This window comes from Acomys minous, assembly GCF_964271855.1.
Source record: "Acomys minous genome assembly, chromosome: 6".
In the NCBI taxonomy this organism is placed as follows: domain Eukaryota; kingdom Metazoa; phylum Chordata; class Mammalia; order Rodentia; family Muridae; genus Acomys; species Acomys minous.
In genome coordinates this window covers 128,471,716-128,491,033 of record NC_140487.1, presented here as the reverse complement: position 1 = coordinate 128,491,033, position 19,318 = coordinate 128,471,716, and the positions used below count along the sequence as shown (strand labels likewise).

Genomic DNA, 19,318 nt, shown 5'->3' with positions numbered 1-19,318 from the left:
CACGGCATAGCTTGGATACTTGTTTTAAGTCCCATCTGTGCTGTCTTGTCACGACCACCAGAGCACCTCAGATGACCCCCCCCCCGACCCCAGTCACATGCTTCCTGGATCTCTCTAAGTGTCTCAGAGCTTCACACAAGCTCACCCGCACACTGTGGTCCTTTGTGCCCGCCTCTGCCATGCAGCCTGGGCTCAGAGCACATATCATGTGTGTGCATGGTTTACAGGACCTCAGCCCGTCGTCTGTCTATTGGGAGGAGGAGACCAGAATTGTTTCCCATCCTTGGGGGCCTGAGTTGAGTCATCACCAACGTCACTCTAAAATGTATTTCATGTGCGTTATAGGTACATGTGTGTGCAAATTCCTCTGTGTGTGTGTGTGTATGTGTGTGTCTTAGGTTCTACCAATTTCTACCCTATTTTTGTGACAAGGTTTCCCACTGAACCTAGAGGCTGCTGTTCTAGCAGGAGCGCCTGGTCACAGAGCCCCCCAGGACCTAAGTTCTGATCCTTCAGTGCTGGGATAAGAGACATGTGACAGCCAGGCATGGTGGTGCACCCCTTTAATCCCAGCAGTCAGGAGGCTGAGGCAGGCAGATCTCTATAAGTTCGGGGCCAGCCTGGTCTACAAAGGAAGTCCAGGACAGCTAGGACTACACCGAGAAATGCTATCTCAAAAAACCAAAAAACCAAAAAAAAAAAAAAAAAAAAAAAAAGTGGTGAGTGATACAGAACAGAACCCTTAGTCCCAGCACTTGGGAGGCAAAGGCAGGTGGGTCTGAGGCCAGCCTGGTTTATAGAGCAAGTTCCAGGACAGAAAAGAAAGGAAGAGAGGAAGGAAGGAAGGAAGGAAGGAAGGAAGGAAGGGAGAGAGAGAGGGACGGAGGGAGGGAGGGAGGGAGGGAGGAAGAGGCAGACAGATTAGGTTGTTGGGACTAGAGCGACAGCTAAAGCTGTAAAGAGAACTGGCTGCTCTTGCAGAGGACCTGGGTTTGAGTCCCAGCGCTGGCACAATGGCTCACAACCATCTGCCATTGTCCCAGGTGAGAGGACGCCCTCTTCTGGTCTCTGTGGGTATTAAGCACTCACGTTGTGCACATACATACATACATGTAGGCAAAACACCCATACATATAAAATAAAAATAAAAATAAAACCTCAAGCCCTCCCCCCAACAAAACAAAACAAAACAAAGCCAAAAAATAAAAAAAGAAAAAAAAAAGAAAAAGAAAAGAAAATCTAGGTTGTTTGTCGTTACAGCTTTGAGTCTAAATGTTACCTGAAGGCCCAGCTTGCACAGTCCTGGCGAGAGATGGGAGCTGGAGTGGGTGGGGCCTAATGTGAGGAAGTCAGGAGTCCACAGGACCCCAGCCTCTCCCTTCCCTTTGCCTCTCAAGCGTCAGGCGAGCGGCCTGCTCTGTCTTGCACTTCAGCCGTGCCTCAGCGTGCTAGAGACCCTGTTTATCTCAAGTGTCTTGTTACTGTCATAGAAAAACAGAACAACATGTTTGTCATCTCATTGAAACCATGTTTTGGCTGGGAGATGTATGTGCTGTGTGGGTTTTTCCTGGTATGTGGCCTGCCTCTCGTTTCCTCAACAATACACCTTCAAGTGCAGAGTGCAGACATCCTGTGTCCCCACAAGGCACAGCTCCTCTTGTCCCCTTCGCTGCTCATGTGACTTCTACCCGCTCAAAGCCCTTTGCCTGCTCAGGGCCACAGATGCGCTCTCCCGTGTTTCCTCTCCGTTTTGCAAGTTGGGCATTTACAGTCAGAACTATGGCCCCTCAGCTCCTGGGTTTCACGACAGTAGCTAGAGATGTCAGAAACACACCACTGGTGTGCTTGCTTTGAGTACTATTTTACTGCTTTTATTTATTTATTTATAAAGATTTATTTATTTATTTTAATGTATATCGTTGCTTTATCTGCATGTATACCTGCGTGCCAGAAGAGGGCATCAGATCATGTTGTAGATGGTTGTGAGCCACCATGTGGATGCTGGGAATTGAACTCAGGACCTCTGGAAAAGCAGGTAGTGCTCTTAACCTCCTCAGCCATCTCTCCAGCCCTGCTTTTGTTATTTTTTTTTATAATTTATTTTTTTTATGTATATAGTGTTCTGCCTGCATGCCAGAGCCAGGAAAGAACACCAGATTTCATTCTAGATGGTTCTGAGCGACCATGTGGTTGCTGGGAATTGAACTCAGGACCTTTGGAAGAGCAGCCAGGGCTCTTAACCTGCTGAGCCATCTCTCCAGCCCTTACTGCTTTTATTTTGACATGAAGTCTCACTGTGGTGCGCAGGCTGGCCTGGATCCTTCTTTTATATGCCCCCTCCCCCACAATGCTAGGAGTATAAACGCAGTCCGCTGAGCTTTAAAAGATTTACCTTGTTATTTATTATTAATTAATTAATTTATTTATTAATGTGTAATTATGTGTGGCTACGTGCACACAAACCAGAAGACAGCACCAGATTCCGTGGAGCTGGAGTGGTTGTGAGCTGTGCAGTATGGTTGCTGGGAACTGAACACCCCTCCCCCCTGCCCCCCCACCCCCATCCCCCCACCCCCACCCCCTCCCATCCCCCCACCCCCACCCCCCACACCTCACACCCCCACCCCTCCACCCCCCACACCCCCACACCCCCTACTCCCCCACACCCCCTACTCCCCCACTCCCTAACCCCCCCCCCCCCCCCCCGCCCACCCTGCCTGCTGCAAGAACAGCAGGTGGCCTTAAGTGCTGAGCCATCTTTCCAGTCTTAGACTTCTCAGATAGCCAGCTTTCTGAATAAAGCACAACTTCCTGTCCCTGCACACTGGCCTTTATGGTGACAGGCCACATGAGGTCACATGTTCCTGCTGTGTAGACATAATTCCCAGCCAGACTGATCTGGGTTTTGTGGGGGTAGGGAGACGCTTCCTCTGAGGGATGCTGTGCCTTGTGCTAGAGTGCAGGCGGCGGCAGCTGTTTTCTGTGTCAGAGCTGCATCCAGGTGGTTCCTCCCTAGGACTCTTTACAAAGCCCTGCCCTTCCCAGGGCTCACTGGCTAGCGAAACAGTCCCACACAGGCTCTTGGAAGCTCTGCGCATCGGGGACCTGCGCCCCACAGCTTTCTTGTGGCTTGCTGTTCAGGGTCCAGGGATACACTCAACACACAGAGCTGGCCACCTGTGCGCTCCTGTCTCTGAGCCCTGCCTTGTGAGCCCAGCGAGGCACTGTGACCCACATGACCCACGTAGCGCTGCCCTGCTGCAGGCCTCTGTGCAGTGGCCACAAGGCCCTGCTGGCACAGACCCGTGACTCCACTGTGACTCTTCCCTGGGAGCTCATGGTTTTCCTATTGCTCACATCTTAAAAGCAGTCGATTCATGCATTTTCAGTTTTAAAGTAACCACTTCTCTGTTTTTTTTTTTCTTTTCTTCTTTCTTTTCTTTTTGGAGACAGGATCTCTTTGTGTGTTAGGGTTGCAGAGGCCGGGGTGGGTGGGGGGGTGGGGGGTGGGAGTGCTTGGTTCTCTATGTAGTGCAGGCATCCTCCTGTCTGCACCGAGAGTACTTGGGGGCAGGGGTGTGCCAACATGCCGGCCTCCACCTGTTCTCCTTTGACGAACATGTGCACTGTTTCTAGCAGCCATGTGCATCGCTACACACATTCCTCGTGCTTGGGTGCCTATTCCGGGACCAGACTGGGAGTTGATTTAAACATACTCCATACTTGCTTACAAACACTTTCCCAGAAACTGCCGGGCGGTCCTGACAGAGTAGGGACGCCCACTAAGCTCAGAGTCCACTGTCCTCTTACCCTTCGCGGGGTGGCCAGGGTTGACCTTCAGGATGCTGCTCCTTTCAGGGGATGCTCTGCCACCCCTTCCCAAGATGAATTCCTTTGTCCTTCCTCCCCTGTCTTCACAGACGCCCCTTCCCCTCCCTACAGAAGCCAGTTGCTGCCTGTGCTTTGCCCTATTTGGAGCCCAGGGTCTCTTGCAGTTCCCAGAAACTTCTATGGATCAACGACCCATGGCTCTTTCCTAGGTCCAATCCCCCCAGCCCCGGAAGGTCAGGGGTGGGGGTCCAGTGGTCCAGGAAACAGAAGGACCATCCTCACTGGTCCCTCTGCTATGGCTGTCTCCTTGAGCTGTCCCGGGAGTAGTGTTGGGGAGGCTCAGCCCTGCCCACCGTGTCCCGGGTCACGGTGCCTCCATGTGAGGTGGACACTGGAAGGACCCAGGGTTACGGTGAAGGCTGGGAGGAGACAGGCTGGCTGGGAGTGTCCTTGCTACTACAGGGCCAGGGATGTTCCGGGGAGGAATACATAGGCCAGAGAGGTAAGCAGAGACTCTAGGATAGCGAGCAGACAAGATAAACAGACTCACAGGGCAGTGGTGGCGCACGCCTTTAATCCCAGCACTCAGGAGGCAGGGGCAGGGAGATTGCTGTGAGTTCGAGGCCAGCCTGGTCTACAAAGCGAGTCCAGGACAGCCAAGGCTACACAGAGAAACCCTGTCTCAAAGGGGTTATGAAGATGCAGCAGAACCCAAAGAGGCACTGGAGAAGAGGACACAGACTGTGGGTGGACAAGGGGCAGGCACTGATGAGACACACCCAAGGGTGCAGGAGAGGGGTCACTGTGGTGCTTGCTCCTGTGCCCCTATGCACCGCTTGGACACTGGTGTGGAGACAGGGTGTACGTACGGTGCCAGGATGGGACAGCACGGTTGGAGGAAGAGGATTCAAGGGTTTCCATGGAGGGGGGTTCCTGGAACCCAGGGCAAGTGGGAAGTGGCCAGAAAGGCCATGTGTGGACAGTTGGCTTCTCTCCTGGCTCCTCATTCAAGGTAGTCCCAGAGGAAGGTGGCCAAACGTAAGCAGGGGCTGAGGAGATAAGAGGGCTGCTGCGAACACTAGACAGATGCGACAAGGTGTCCGAGGCAGCAGCCTCATGCTTGGAGCGGAGTTTGAGCCAGAGACCAAGCCCGGCTGTCACGCGCTCCTGCCTCAGCATCTGAATCCTGGAAAGCCCCAGGCTGCTGGTCTCTGTCAGCACTTTCCTTCCTGACTGTCCAGCAGACAATAGATCTATGCAGTTGCTGGCCTCCCTGTCCACCTCCACCACGACAGCTGGAGCGGCTGTCCCCCCAGACCTCATCCATCCCAGCACCCCTCTGGTGGCTATCTCTGCCCGTTCTGCCTCTCAGCAATTCCCTCCTGGATGACCTTAGAGTCTGTTCCTCAGAGCTGCTCTGTCCTCTGTCCACACAGCACACAGCTCTCTCAGTGCAGAGTATGTCTGTGTTCATGCCTGGCACTAATGACCCAGCATGCCTCATCCACAGTGGACCCGATGGTTCAACCTGTGCCCTTGACGGAGAATGCCCTTCCCTCTGTTCCGTCTTCAGCCATCATGGACTGCCCACAGAAGTCTGGCTTTTAGAATGGGTTTCCACAGCAGGGAGGCTGGAGGCTGGACTTCATGGAGGATGAGTGAGGAGACCACAGGGTGACTCAGGACCTCACCTTTCCTCTTCTAGGACTCAGTCAGACCAAATCTGTTTCCTCCACTTCACTTCCCACACTCCTTACACAAGAAAGAAGAAACACCATGGGGAAATTCCAGATGCTGGAGACTGTCCAGACGAGAGTCATCGCACCAGGGTGACAGCGGGGATCGGCAGCCCCCTGCAGAGGTCAGGTGGCAACTCGGAGTTCCTCCAGAGGATGGGACTTAGGGAGCACCCGCCTCTGTGGAGGCCAGAGCCCCGGCATGGGCACCGGTTCCTGTGATCAGATCCCCGCTGCCTTGGTCTCCCATCTGCAGCTGGCAGGAGAACTGTGCTCAGGGTGCCTGCCCCCCTCGCCCCCGTGCCCCCCCCCCCCCCCGCGCATAACCCCTGGATCAGGCAGGCACGCGGTACAAGACTAGTCTCAGGTCCTCAGGTCCTCTGGGTGGTTGCAGAGTAAATGAGGAGAGGAGGCAAAGTCCAGGGATGTTGGCACCGCTCCATCTGACAGGTGGCTCAGATAAGCAGGTGGTAGCCAGTAGAGAATGCCCTGATGGTGGGTGAGACCTGGACTTAGTCCCTGCTGCCTGGTTTTTGTCACTGGGGGCCTGAACAGAGCCTATCAGGTGGTGGGTATGGGGTGGTCTGGGTTGAAAGAGTAGCTGGTCACCCCCTTCTTCATTAGAGAGGTGAGGGCCGCGCAGTCGTCCCACCGAGGCTCAAGAGCTATGAGGACTAGGAATAGTCGTCAGAGAAGGCCTCGGTGAAGGCATGCTGTTTACGTCAAGACTCATGCGTAGATACCACCTGGGGGACACTGACAAGCTCTTCTCAGACCCAAGGCCTCTGTGGGAGTGTCTGATGGTGGAGGGATGAACAACCAGGCCTTCCCCGTTCAGCCAGATGCTACACGGAGTTGTCAGTCGGTCCTGTGTCTTGCAGGGTTCCGGTTTCCCAACTTGGTGATGATCTCCAGTTGTGTGTCTTCTGGGGGTGGTGGCTTGGGAGCCTAGTGGATGTCTTAGGGGGAATGCACAGGGTCCGGGTGTGGGGGTCTCACTGACACCCTCGGAGTCCTCTGTCCTCCCACCCTGGGGCCAGGTCTGTGAGAGGCAGCAGTCATGGAGACAGACTTGCTGTCCAGAGCCTTCTGTGTGCTGAGGCACCTGGGAGCTGTAGGCCTTTGGCCTTTTTCCCAGTTGTCATCTGTAGCATGGGGAACAAGGCCTGCCTCCTCTCTTCACTGGAAAACCCCCACAGGGCTGTGTTGGGCTGACAGAGGAAGAGCTGGAAGATGATGACACCCTCGCGCAGGCCCGTGAGCCACGGAGCTGGAACACGAGCTGCGAACATCTCATGAAGGCACTCCTAATCTGACTCATGTCTGGTCACGTCAATCCGGTCCCCCACCTCAGTGCCTTGGGAACTGGTAGTGCCAGCCTCTTCACCCAGGTGGAGGCCAGCAAACACCCCTGACCCCAGGACTGGGAAGCCTTGGCCCTACAGGGCCCCTCTGCTCACGCCCTCAGGTCTTCCTCCCTGGGTCCCCACTTGTGACCTGAGGACACTAGTGGCAGTAGCCAGCATGACCTTGCAGGGGCTGTCTGGGCACTGCTGGCTGACCCCAGTGCCTGCAGCTTGTAGTACCGGGAACTTTGTCGTGGGGTTCCCCCTGTCCCCATGGACTGTGGCTGGCCACTCTGCTCTGTGTGCTGCAGGGGCGCACAGCAAGCCTCCATAACATACAGCAGACTCTTTTGTGTCCCTTTGGGGTGGGATTCTGGAGGACCGTGGGCTAGAGAGCTGGCTGCTTTCATGTCAACTCAATATAAGCTAGTCATCTGGAAGGAGGAACTTCAGTTGAGGAAACGCCTTCGTGAGATCTGGCCAGAGAGCATTTTCTTAATTATTAACTGATGGGGTAGGGCCCAGCCCATTGTGGGCGGTGCCATCCCTGGGCTGGTAGTCTTGACTTCTATAAGAAAGCAGGCCATGAAGAATAAACCAGAAAGCAGCAACCCCCTCCGTGCGTGGCCTCTGCATCAGCTCCCGGCCCCAGGTCCCAGCCCTTCTTAATTAAGTTCCTGTCCTGACTTCCTCCCGTGACTAGCTACAATGTGGAAGTGTAAACCCTCCTCCTTCCCAGGTTGTTTTTGGTTGTTCTCTCTCTCTCTCTCTCTCTCTCTCTCTCTCTCTCTCTCTCTCTCTTTGTTTTTGTTTTTGTTTTTAGAGACAGGGTTTCTCTGTGTAGCCTTGGCTGTCCTGGACTCACTTTGTAGACCAGGCTGGCCTCGAACTCACAGCGATTCGCCTGCCTCTGCCTCACGAGTGCTGGGATTAAAGGCGTGCACCACCGCCACCACCGTGCCCGGTTGTGGTGTTTCATCACAGCAATAGGAACCCAAATCCTGGACGACTAGTCAGGACCCCAGAAAGAGCTGTGGGTGGGTCAGGGTTGGGTCTTTTAGACTGGCTTAAGGGTTCTCTGGAACAGGCTGTGCCCTGGGTGTGGCTGGACTTTGCTATGAGGAAAACAGCCCAGGGCTGGGCTAACAGCTGAACTTGTGGGGGTGAAGCCCAATTTGGCTAGATGGGACAATCGCCAGTAGAGGAGAAAGAAACCATAGTGAAAGTTTACAGGGGCCCATGGCCTCAGGGGGGAGCTCTGGGGTGGGGAGCCCCTGCATGGCACCCTGTAGTACTTGAAGCTCCCGTCCATTTCTGCAAAAGGAAAATGAGGTTGCTTTGGCGGTCCCTCTCAGGCCACTCGTGAGGAGGCCTGTTCAAGGATGATAAGAAGTTCTGCCCCACCCCTGGGAGATAAGAGTTGGCTGTTGTTCCTAGGGCCCCATGGGCTCACAAGTATATAGTCTGAAGAACTGTGCAGCGAGCAAGTGGTGCTGGGCTTTACCCCTGACATGGTGCCGGGAAGTGCGCGCAGGTCCTGTGGGAGGAGTGCTGAGAAGTCCCCAGTTCCCTGAGGTTCCCGGGACAATATAAAGGAGAATTTGCTGTGTTCCTGTCAACCGCCTCTGTGGCCGAGGCTCTGTCTGGTCTTTTGGGCCGGGGCCTCTCCCCTTCCCCTCCCCCATCCAGCCATTCACTTCAGCTCAGACCGTGACTGCATTTCTTTCATTTTCACTTCTTGCTGATGGGGCGAGTGTGTAACGTTCAGAGCCCGTGGGGCTCCAGGCTCTTCAAGTCTTAATCAAGGAAATGAACCGTCTGCCGGCATCGGGTTCTTCAATCTGGAGCCAGGGCCCTGCAGACAGCACCTTCAGGCTGGTGAGTTCCTGAGCCCTTTACCGCGTCCTCCCGCTCTCTCTGTCCTCTCCAGCTGCAGGTCACCCCGGGACAGTTCCTGTCCCCAGACCTTGGCTGCATCTGGGCAGCTACCTCTCAGGTGGGTGCTTTGTTCCAGCTGTCTGGAGATGACTGAAGACAACCTCAGGTTTGGAGGCTACAGGCAGGCCAGCCCCGAGGCTCAACCCACAGAAACCTGCTTTGCTTCTCTTTCAAGGTGGTGGTCCCGTGGGGGGGGGTGGTCCTTGGCAGGCCGCCCCCTGACCCCCCCTTCCCCCCCACCCCCGGCCTGGGAGAGTCTCTGTGCAGGCCCTGGAGCAAGAGGCGGACCATATACAGTTCTGTCTCCAGTGCAGAAGGAAGTCAGGGCAGGCAAGCAGGAGCCAGAGTTTACTCAAGTAGGCTAACCACCAGTCAGACTCCCCCGGGAGCCTGTTCCCAGGCTCTGCCCTAGCTGACTCTGCTGCCTCCCAGGCCTTACACTGTCAGGAGAAGCACAGAAGAGAGCTAAAGCAGGCCTGGATCGTTCCCCCCCACCCACCCCCACCCCTGAGCCTGTCCCACAGAGACACTGAGGCTGAGAGGCTGCTGTCTCTCCACTGCCAGGAGCAGAGTATGGACTGAGGCCCTGGGCCAGCCTGGCTGGGGTGCGGGGGGAGGGGGTGAGGGGGAGCAGGGGGGCAGGGTGGGGGCCCGGGGGAGCCGTAGGGATGGAGGGAAGAGTCTCCCCTCCAACTCTCATCCCCTCTCCCAGGTGTCCTGCGTCTTCTTTCTGATCTTCCTGTGCTGCTGTGTCTCTGCCCAGCGCCTGTGCAGAGAGGAGGAGTACCCCGTGGGAGACGAGTGCTGCCCCATGTGCAACCCAGGTAGGAGCACCCCAGAAGCCAGTGCTGTGCCTCTGGACCTCTGGGTCCTGTACAGTGTTTGGCCTCGGGGGTCCTCGGTCCGATGGCTGTGCGGTGTTTGGCCCAGGGACGGTCCCTGGCAGCCCAGTCAGTCTCTGGGACCTTTGAAGCTGCAATGCCTGGGGTGGGCCTGGAGGATAAGGCAGGCCCATCATAGCCAGAGGGTGCGAATGAAAGAGGCTGGGGTCAGAGCCAGTCCTGGGTGGCTTAGGAGGCTCACATGCTGGGCTTCTGAACCGCTCATAGAGGGCACATAGAAGGCAGATGGGCCAACAAGTCCTGTGGGGCCTTTGCTGGTGACATACCTGCTGGAGTGCTAGGTGAGGGCACAGGGCAGGCTCTGTAGGCTTACCCTCGCCGCTGAGGATCTGTGGGTCCCGGCTGCAGGTTACCACGTGAAGCGCGCCTGCAGTGAACACACAGGCACCGTGTGTGCCCCCTGTCCCCCACAGACATACACCGCCCACGCAAACGGCCTGAGCATGTGCCTGCCCTGCGGAGTCTGTGATCCAGGTAGGTGCCCCTGAGGAGGTGGGGCCCTGAACCTGGGGGAAGCTCACTGAGCTGCAGGGCCTCAGGGTGTCCACCCCGACTCTGGTTACTGATGCCCCACCTACACAGCCCTCACCCCACTGTCTGGCTCAATCCCGTGGCAGATGAGACGCTCTCCCATGCCTCAGTTTCCTGGCCTGTGAAGGGGTTCTTACCTGGGTTATGCATCACTGGGGACTAGTGTAGACATCATTATTTATTTATTTATTTTCCTTCCTATGAACGAGCCCTGGGAAGGGCCACTTGTAACTGACGGCTTGCCTGGGCCTGGGCAGACAGGGATGGGGATGTAGGTCCAGGAATGTCTGAAGCAGTAAGGTAGCGAGTGCTTCTGTTCCCACCACAGCCCCCACGCTATCCAGACCCCACCCTTGGTGGCCCTGGGCTTATCATGGAGCCCATACGTGGTTGGCCCCGCCCCTCCCACAAGGGCGACCCAGTGCATGCAGAGCATTGTCCTCACCCTCGCAGACTGCGGCAACCACTATACCCACACACAGTGCCCTCACGGGGTCAGCCTCACACGCCTACAGAGTGACCCTGCACCCATCCACACAGACCCAGAAAGAACATCCCATGGATGAGGACACTGAGCCACCCACCGCGCACTATACCAGGTGGCAGAGCCTGCCAACTCCACGTTCCATTCCCCGGGGGCCCTGGGCACGCAGACGGGGAACCCTGGAGTAGGAGAAAACAAAACTCGGGCCTTGGCACACTGTGACCCAGTCTTAGACCAAGGCCTTTCTTTGCTCAGAACCATTGAGCAGTGCCTGGCTCCCCCTGTAGGACAAACCTGGTACCACATGTGGGGAGGGAGCCTCTGGGCAGGTGAGACTGTGCAGAATTGGGCCCTGACACCACCTGGAGGATGGGTCCCTTGCTGGTGCTCTCATCGCGGTCCCCTCCCTCCCACTCGCCCCCCCCCCCCCCCCCGTCTCTGCCGGCAGACATGAACCTGGTGACCTGGCAGGAGTGCTCCAGCAGGAATGACACCGTGTGTAGGTGTAGCCCAGGTTACTTCTGCAAGACCCAGGAGGGGGACCACTGTTCCGTGTGCTTGCCACACACCAACTGCTCTCGTGGACAGAGGGTGCTGAAGAGAGGTGAGCTGGCCGACGACTCATGTTTCAGTGCCCCTCCTGTCTGCTGTCTGGGGAGTTCAGAAGGAACAGAGCGGAAATCTTGGCCCAGCCCAGGCTACCCGCCTCAGACCAGTCAGAGGGGAGGGTGAGACAGAAGAAATTAGAAGACCGGCATTTGGGGGGTGTGGGGGTGTCAGGGAATCTGGAAGATTCAGAGCAGAGAAAAGCCTTTCAGGCGAGACTTGGGGGGGGGGGGTAAGGGGGGAAGGGCGGAGGCTCTAACCTCAGCTCTCCAGCCCCTCCTTGGATGCCTAGCAGGGAGCCTGATTTATAGAGTAAACTTTCTGGCCCCACTACGCAGCTGGCTGGGACCTGTGAGGCCTGCCGTTCTCTCCCGTCTGGCGTCTGGCCAGGACATCCAAAAGGGTTTTGTGGGGCAAAGGCAGAAGGAGCCCTGGGCTATTGCATCAAACCCTTTCTCACGCATCCTCAGGGTGCCTTCTACTACCCCAGCCTCCTCTGCCGGCCACCACCGAGCACTATGTGTTGGAAGGCTCCAGAACAGACAGCTTCCAGGCCCCACCCCGGGGAAGCCCAGCTCCCTGCAGGTCTGAGCTCAGTGTCCCTCTGTCTGTCCCTCTCCACCTCTCAGGTACTTACAGCCAGGACACAGTATGTGCTGACTGCCTGACAGGGACCTTCTCCACAGAAGGGACTCAGGAGGAGTGTCTGCCCTGGACCAAGTAGGTGACTCTCACCTGGGGAAGGAATGAGTGCCCAAACCCAGCTGAGCTGCACCCTGGGCAGGCCACACTCAGGAACCCCAATGCAGAGCAGTGTGGGTCCCCAGCCTGGCCTCCACGGGCTGTGGCCGGTTCCCACCCTGTGACTGTGGGACTGAGGGGTCAGGGATGTGGGGGCTCCCTGCCGTTGTTGATTGGGTGGGGGTGCTGTAAGATAATAGTTAGGGTTTCTATTGCTGCGAAGAGACACCATGACCACGGCAACTCTTGCAAAGGAAGGCACATTTAACTAGGGCTGGCTTACAGTTCAGAGGTTTAGTCCATTATCATAGTGGCGGAAAGCATGGCAGCAGAAAGAGAGAGTGAAACAGGGTCTGGTTTGAGCATCTGAAACCTCAAAGCCCAGTGACACACTTCCTCTAACAAGGCGCTCCTAATAGTGCCGCTCGGTCCCTATGAGCCTACGGGAGCCGGTTTTCACTCTACCCAGCACAGTGCTGTTCTCGGTGAGGCCCCTTCTCCACCTGGGCCAGGACGCCCTGCATGGTGGGTCCCAGGCCCTAGAGCTAACCTAGAGCTAACATCAGGCCCTTTCCACGTCCAGATGTCCTAAAACTACCCAACCCCCTCGCCCGCACTCAGGGCCTCTGCCGAGAGCTGGGCTTCCTTGGGTGGCCAGGCGTGGCTTCCCTGGGGAAGGGCCTCACCTCTCTTCACTGCTGTCAGATCAGTCCTGGGCTTTGGCCCTAGAATCCCCTCCCTCCCTCCCTCCCTCTCATTTCCTCCCTCCATCCCTCCCTTTCTCTTTCCCTCCCTCCCTCTCTCCCTCCCTCCCTCCCTTCCTTCCTTCATCTCTCATTTCTTCTGTTCCTCCCCCCTTCCTCCCTCCCTCCCTCCACCCCTCCCTTCATCTCTCACTTCATCCCTCCCTCCCTCCCTCCCTCCCTCCCTCCCTCCCTCTCTCCCTCCCTCCCTCCCTTCCTTCATCTCTCATTTCTTCTGTTCCTCCCTCCCTCCCTCCACCCCTCCCTTCCTCTCTCACTTCCTTCCTCCCTCCCTCTCTCCTTCCCTCCCTCCCTCCCTCCCTTCCTCCCTCCCTCCCTCCCCTCCACCTTTCTTGCTCCCTCTCTTCTTCTTAGCTTATTCTCTACCCTGCTCCTCATTCCTCTCATTTCTTTCCATTTCTTGGTATTTCTTCCCTTCTCTGTTTCCCCATAAAGGGTTTGAAAACCTCAGTCCTTCTTCAGAGCTGTTGACTGTGGTCTTGAGTTGCCTCAGTTGCACCTCGCCTCGCCTCGCCTCCCGCCCCCCAAGCCCCTCCCACCCTGCGCGCCCCCCCCTTCCCCTCCTCGCATGGATTGAGAAAGAAGCAGAGCATGGGACCAGCAGCACAGATGTCACCTGCTCCGTCTCCCCTGGCTTCATCACGACTTTGTGCATTTTGTGCAGCTTTGTGATAGCTGTGCCACTCTTCCTCATTTGGAAGCAAAGACGGAGGCTGCACATTAGTGCGTAACACCCGATTCTTGCCGGCCCAGGGTCTTTTCGGGGTGTGCCTCTCTCTGTCTGCACAGAGGCTAGTGGTGGAGGTGGCCTCTCTGGGGCCCTTCCTTCTTCCTTTCTCCCTCCATCCCCGGACTTTCACCCTCCCTTACTTCTTTTCCTTGTGTCCATGGCTCAGGATCCCTCCCCTGTTGTACCAGCTGTGCCTGGCTAAGCTGAGTACGAGAGGCTAAGGCAGGCCTGGGAAGCTCTGAGCTGTGCTTTGGGGGGAAGCAGAAGCAACAAGGCCAGGCAGGCCCCACTCTCGTCAGTGAGGGGGCACACCCGTGGGTGCTCCGGGGGCAGACAGCCTCTTTCATAGGCTCTGGAGGTGGGCCAGGTCGCCCATCCCCCTCTCTGGCCAAGTTAAACCCCTGCTCATGGGAGTGAGCCTGTTCCCCAGCTCTGTGAAGTAGGAGAGTGGTTGACGTTGGCCTCCGGGAGGGTGGGCAGAGACCTGGTCTTCCCCCACTGGGCCTCCTGTGGGTCCCGACTCATGTTCAAAGCCCACCTCCTCTTCTCTTAGAGAGGTCACACGCTGGAGGTGGCTCGTACAGCTGGAAGCCCAGATACGGGTTCTCCGTTACTGTGCGCCCATCTGCCCTGGGCAGCCTTGCCTCGGCCTGTTCCATGACCTGATGTCTTTGTGTTACAGGACCAGAGGCTGGTGAGCAGGAGCCTTTTCAGGTATCATTGCCGGGGGGTGGGGGTGGGTGGGTGTTTGGGTCGGGCAGGAGGTTCCGTCTGGCTGAAGGAACCAACTCCACGGGCGTCGGCTGAGCATTACGTGTCCCCTAGAACCGTGCAGTCTCAGGCTTAGTACCTGAGAGGCAGGAATTCACCCCGGGTTTCTCTGGCAGGGGCAGAACACTGTCGGGTTCCCGGTCACTGAAGTTGGGCCTGCTGTGACCCAGGAGGGGACAGCCCTCAACCCCCTCAACCGAGAGGATTCTGGGTGACGAGATACCTAGGACGCCCTGGTGAGGAAGCTTCCGTATGCTGCAGGGGCATGGCAGATGCCCTGGGCTGCTCCAGCGTCGTACCACAGCTGAGATGAGCTTGTGGCTCACGGCCTAGGATTTGCTTTGGCATTCTTAGTGTTTAATGGGGTCCAGGGGTTTCTACACTCGCCCATCTGCTCCCATGGGCCCCCATCTAAATTCTAAGGGGTGGTGATCCAAACCCGGTATCAATGACAGCAACCTCTGAGCCCATGTCCTACCGCCCAGCTCTTCCAGCCGGCCCTGAACAGCTCTGTCTAAACCCCAGGCCTCTGCCGGTCCTGGCTGTGTTAAACATAAGCTTGGCATCTGCAGAACTTCTGAGCAGTGCCTCCTGGGGCTGGCATGCACGCGACGAGATGCAGACATGGCATTAGTAGATTTTATTTTGAAGTTTCTGGGGGCTGGAATCCTGCCCATACCAGGCAAATCCCAGCACTCTTTTCACTTTTATTTTGAGGCAGAGTCCTATGAAATTGTCTGGGGCAAAAAATGGACTCCTGTATCTTGGGCAAGCCTCAAACTGGACCCTTCTACCTCAGCTTTCTAAGTAACACTGTGATTACCAGTGTGGGCCCCCAGACCAGGCCAAATATTCTTCTCTTTTTAGTCTCTCTCTCTCTCTCTGTGTGTGTGTGTGTGTGTGTGTGTGTGTGTGTGTGTGTGCGTGCGCGCGCGCGCGTGCATGTGTGCATGTGCCTGCTTTCTCTCTCTTTTGTACCAGCCCCAGAGAATTGCTCCTGCGGAGAAAAGTCTGCGGAGTGGTTAATCACTGACTCCACAGCCCTCCTCCATGTACCCAGCCTGTCAGAGCTGGCCTTGGGTACCCAGCCTGTCAGAGCTGGCCTTGGGTACCCAGCCTGTCAGAGCTGGCCTTGGGTACCTAGCCTGTCAGAGCTGGCCTTGGGCAGTTGTCCCTCAGCAGCTGTCCATATTGAGCGAGCCTGGGGCTTACAATTCTGTTAGGTTGGCCCATCACTGAGCCCTGGGTTTCCTTGCCTCTGCGTCCTCAGGATTGGGATTGAGGCACACAGCACTATATCAAACCTTTTAAATCGTTTTTAGTGACTGAACCATGTCCCCATTTTCAGAAATGAATTTCTAAATTATTTGCTTTTTAAAAAATTACTTGTCATACGAAATAAATATTTTTGTTACATCCTCTGTCTCTATGTACACATCTTGTGCCTTGTTAGACATTTGTCTGTCCTGTGATTGTGATGGTGGCTGCTCCAAGGTGACTCTGTTCCTGTGTCGTGTAGTCACTTGGCGAGGGGCATCCACTGGCAGGAGGGGCAATCACCCTCACTGATGTGATGGCCACCACGGGTTTTTCACCCCACTCAGGGGCTTTGATTTCATCGCTGCCATACTTTCTGGCCCTGGTGTTTCTGTGGTCACCCTTTGCCATCTTTCTATGGCAGTGGCTGCCTGTCAAGCCGAGCACTGTATTCCAGGCTCACCCATCCCTCTGCCCAGGTCCTGGCATCAGCTCCTCTTCCAAGGACTGTTTGCATTTACAAAGAATAGCATTTGGGAGTTGAGACGCTGGGGATGCCCAGTTTTGGATCAGCACCCCAGAACCAGTTGCCTCCAAGCCATGTCTACTCAGGCTACACGAGAGGTGCAGTGGGACCCTGCAGGCCTCTTGTTCTTTGTAGCCAGCTGTCCACGTAGGATGCAAGCATGGCTTTACCCTGATGGGTTGACACCTGGAGCCTCACTTCCTTCTTCTAGGAAGAGCCAGACTAACCAAGCCGAAGCCCACTGGCAGGAATTACTGTTCTTACTACTTGGACAAAATGCCTGAGAAGAGACCACTTAAGGAAGAAGGGGGCTGGGCAGTGGTGGCGCACACCTTTATTCCCAGCACTCGGGAGGCAGAGGCAGGCGGATCTCTGTGAGTTTGAGGACAACCTGGTCTACAAAAGAGAGTCCAGGACAGCCAGGACTGTCTCAGAAACAAAACAAAACAAAACAAAACAACCACAAAAAAAAAAAAAAAAAAAAAAAGAAAGAAAGAAAGAAAGAAGGGTTTACTTTGGCTCCTAGTTTGAGAGTGCCATCTGGTCCCTCATGGTGGGGAGACGTGAAAACCGCGGCTTGAGGCCGCTGCTCACAGGTGGCATCTCCCAGGGAGGAAGCACAGAAGGATGGAAGCCGACGCTCAGCTCGCTTTCTCTTCAGCTCACAGCCCTCACCCGAGCAACGGTGCTGCTCTTCTTTTAGTCTGGGCCTTCCCACTTAGACCCAGTCTAGAAACTCCTTTCAAACAGGCCTAGAGGTTTGTTTCAACTGTGATTCTCAATACCATCAAGTTAATAATCAATATTAACCATGGCATTACTGGACTCAGAGTCTGTACCCCAGCAAGCCAGGTTTTGGACACCTGTCCTTGAGAAGACTTAATTTTTTTTTTCCTGGTGTAACAGGCCTGGGTGTCCTGGAACTCACTCTGTAGACCAGGCTTGCGTGGAACTGACAGAGATCTGCCTGCCTCTGCCTCCTGCGTGCTGGGATGAAAGGCGTGCACCACCACACGTACTAGATTTTAAAGTTTTAAAAACGCTAAATTAATAATGAAAAACAGAGAAAGGCTTTGCTAGCCTGCATCACGGTAGTGTCCAGTTGAACTGTTTGGAAGGATTAGGAGGGGTGGCCTTACTGGAGCATGCAAGTCACTGAGGGTGGGCTTTGCAGTTTCAAAAAGTCCACAGCAGGCCCACGTATCTCTGTCTCTTCCTCTGCCTGTTGCCTGTGGATCAGGATGTAAAGCTGTCAGCAATTGCTCTAGGGCTGTGACTGTCTGCTCCCTTCCCTGACAATAAGCCTCTGAACCGGTTTGCAAGGCCACAGTTAAATGCTTTCTTTTTCTTTTTTTAAAAAAATATTTATTATGTATATGGTATTCTGCCTGCATGTGTGCCTGCACTCTGGAAGAAAGCACCAGATCACATTATATATGGCTGTGAGCCACCATGTGGTTGCTGGGAATTGAACTCAGGACCTCTGGAAGAACAGCAAGTGCTTTCAACCTCTGAGCCATCTCTCCAGCCCCAAATGCTTTCTTTTTATTAGAGTTGCCTTGTTCCATGTGTCTCTTTATAGCAATAGAACAGTAATTAAGACACTGGGTTAGCCCTTAGTGTCTTAAGGGCCTGAGCCATGTCATTGTATCCCACAGGCTTTCCCTGACACTGCCTACAGAGTGAGCCTTGAGGGTTGCTACATGGGATGCCACGGTGACCACAAGGTGCTTCCTTCCTTAATCACGGTCCACAACCAGGAAGTGCTCCTTGCCCTGTCTAGTGGTTTTTTCCCTTCCTTCCTTCCTTCCTTCCTTCCTTCCTTCCTTCCTTCCTTTTTTCTTTTCTTTCTTTGATACAGGGTTTCTCTGAGTATCCCTGCCTAAACTTGAACTCAGAGATCTGCCTGCCTCTGCCTCCTGAGTGCTGGGATTAAAGGCGTGCGCCACTGCCCCGCCCTTTCCCTGCCATTGATGTCCAGGATAGAGGACTCAGACAGCACGGAGAGGTGGTCACGGCTTTGAGGTTCACAGGTCCATCCTCTCAGCTGCCGGCACCCCAGGATCCTAGCACCCTGAAGCGTCCCCACAATAGGCTTCCCCTCCGGGCAGCCCCTGCTTCCTGTGTCCTGCAGATCCTCCCCGTGGTGTTGTGGGGCCTCCGAGGAGCTGCCTTGGAAATGTTCCAGGAGTCTGGTGTGTTCCACAGAAACTGGCGGGACTGGCGTGGCGGGGGAATGGCACCCAGTGGTCGGAGGGCAGCACAGAAGCAGGTGGGAAGGAAAGTGACAAGGCTCAGCTGAGGCCTGGCAAATGGTCAGGGAGGGACTCACAGGGTGAGTAGAGGCTGCAGAGTGCCATGGCCTAGGGCCTCGGCTGCAGAGGCCAGGTCTGTGTCAGAGGACAGACTCTTCTTGGTGTGTGCCTGGCCTCTGCGTGCCCCAGCAACTCAGCTGCTTAGTCAGCAGCCCAGCGGAGAACCAGAGCCCAGGCTGCCAGGGTAACTACTGTGGAGGTGGCTTAGGCCTATAAAGCCAAGTGGGGCTGAGAGAGTGGAGGAGTTCATGTGGCTGAAGGGGAGACGCACAGGGATGGTGCTGCGGGTCTCAGGCGCCCTATGCCTGGAATTCCCCCAAGCAGCCTCACCCGTGTCTGTGAGGACAGGGGCTAGCCTCTTACCTGCATAGCATAAACACATGAGACCTGAGGCCCTTGTCAGGTGTCAGGAGAAACTGTGCACATGAAGTAAGGCTTCCTGTAAACATACGTCCAGGGAGTTCACGTGCCAGCCTGGGACAACACGGCATAAATAAATCATAACAGGCAGGGATCAGCGCCCTTGACTACAGTCAGACGTCTGCGGTGCTGCGGGAACTGGAAGAAAGAGAATGTCTTGCTGCCTCGCGGCCTGCTTAGCCGAGAAGGAGGCCAGGGCCTCTGTTTCCCTCCCCAGGCATCACAGAGTCACGACACGCACAGCCGTGAAGGGTGAAAGTGGGTGAGAAGCGAGATGTTTCCAGCCTGAGGTATCTCCTAACGTCATCCTATCATAAACACAGGGACCCGGCTCAGTGTGTGCAGGCGCCTGCCGCCACGCCAAGGGCTTTAGTCCCGGGACCCACATGGTATGAGGCAAGAAGCAACTGCTGCAACTTG

General features: G+C 55.7%; 1 protein-coding gene and 1 long non-coding RNA gene across 3 annotated transcripts; one reads left to right on the top strand and one right to left on the bottom strand.

Annotated features, from left to right (window-relative positions):
• The first annotated feature begins 7,873 nt into the window (after window positions 1–7,873).
• TNFRSF14 (TNF receptor superfamily member 14) lies at window positions 7,874–15,467 on the top strand. 2 transcript variants are annotated; one of them, XM_084786037.1, is made up of 7 exons: window positions 7,874–8,791; window positions 9,615–9,675; window positions 10,102–10,227; window positions 11,217–11,372; window positions 12,004–12,094; window positions 14,292–14,323; window positions 14,497–15,467. In XM_084786037.1, the coding sequence occupies exons 1-6, from the start codon at window positions 8,723–8,725 to the stop codon at window positions 14,305–14,307; spliced, it is 519 nt and encodes a 172-aa protein (XP_084642163.1). In that variant the 5' UTR covers window positions 7,874–8,722; the 3' UTR covers window positions 14,308–14,323; window positions 14,497–15,467. The 2 variants fall into 2 exon arrangements, with proteins under 2 accessions (XP_084642163.1, XP_084642162.1); XM_084786036.1 differs by having other exon boundaries at window positions 7,879–8,791; window positions 9,564–9,675; window positions 14,497–15,465.
• On the bottom strand, window positions 15,280–15,803 carry LOC311599919. Its single transcript, XR_014780060.1, has 2 exons — window positions 15,540–15,803; window positions 15,280–15,483 (listed from the first exon to the last, which is right to left on the bottom strand). It is a non-coding gene; the product is annotated as an uncharacterized lncRNA (long non-coding RNA).
• Window positions 15,804–19,318: the final 3,515 nt, after the last annotated feature.

Excerpts from the sequence above, each read along its gene's own strand:
- TNFRSF14 (XM_084786036.1), top strand. The coding sequence starts at position 8,723 with ATGAACCGTCTGCCGGCATCGGGTTCTTCAATCTGGAGCCAGGGCCCT. Across the intron at positions 8,792-9,563 it reads CAGACAGCACCTTCAGGCTG|GTGTCCTGCGTCTTCTTTCT; the intron begins GTGAGTTCCTGA and ends CCCCTCTCCCAG. Across the intron at positions 10,228-11,216 it reads CTGCGGAGTCTGTGATCCAG|ACATGAACCTGGTGACCTGG; the intron begins GTAGGTGCCCCT and ends CTCTGCCGGCAG.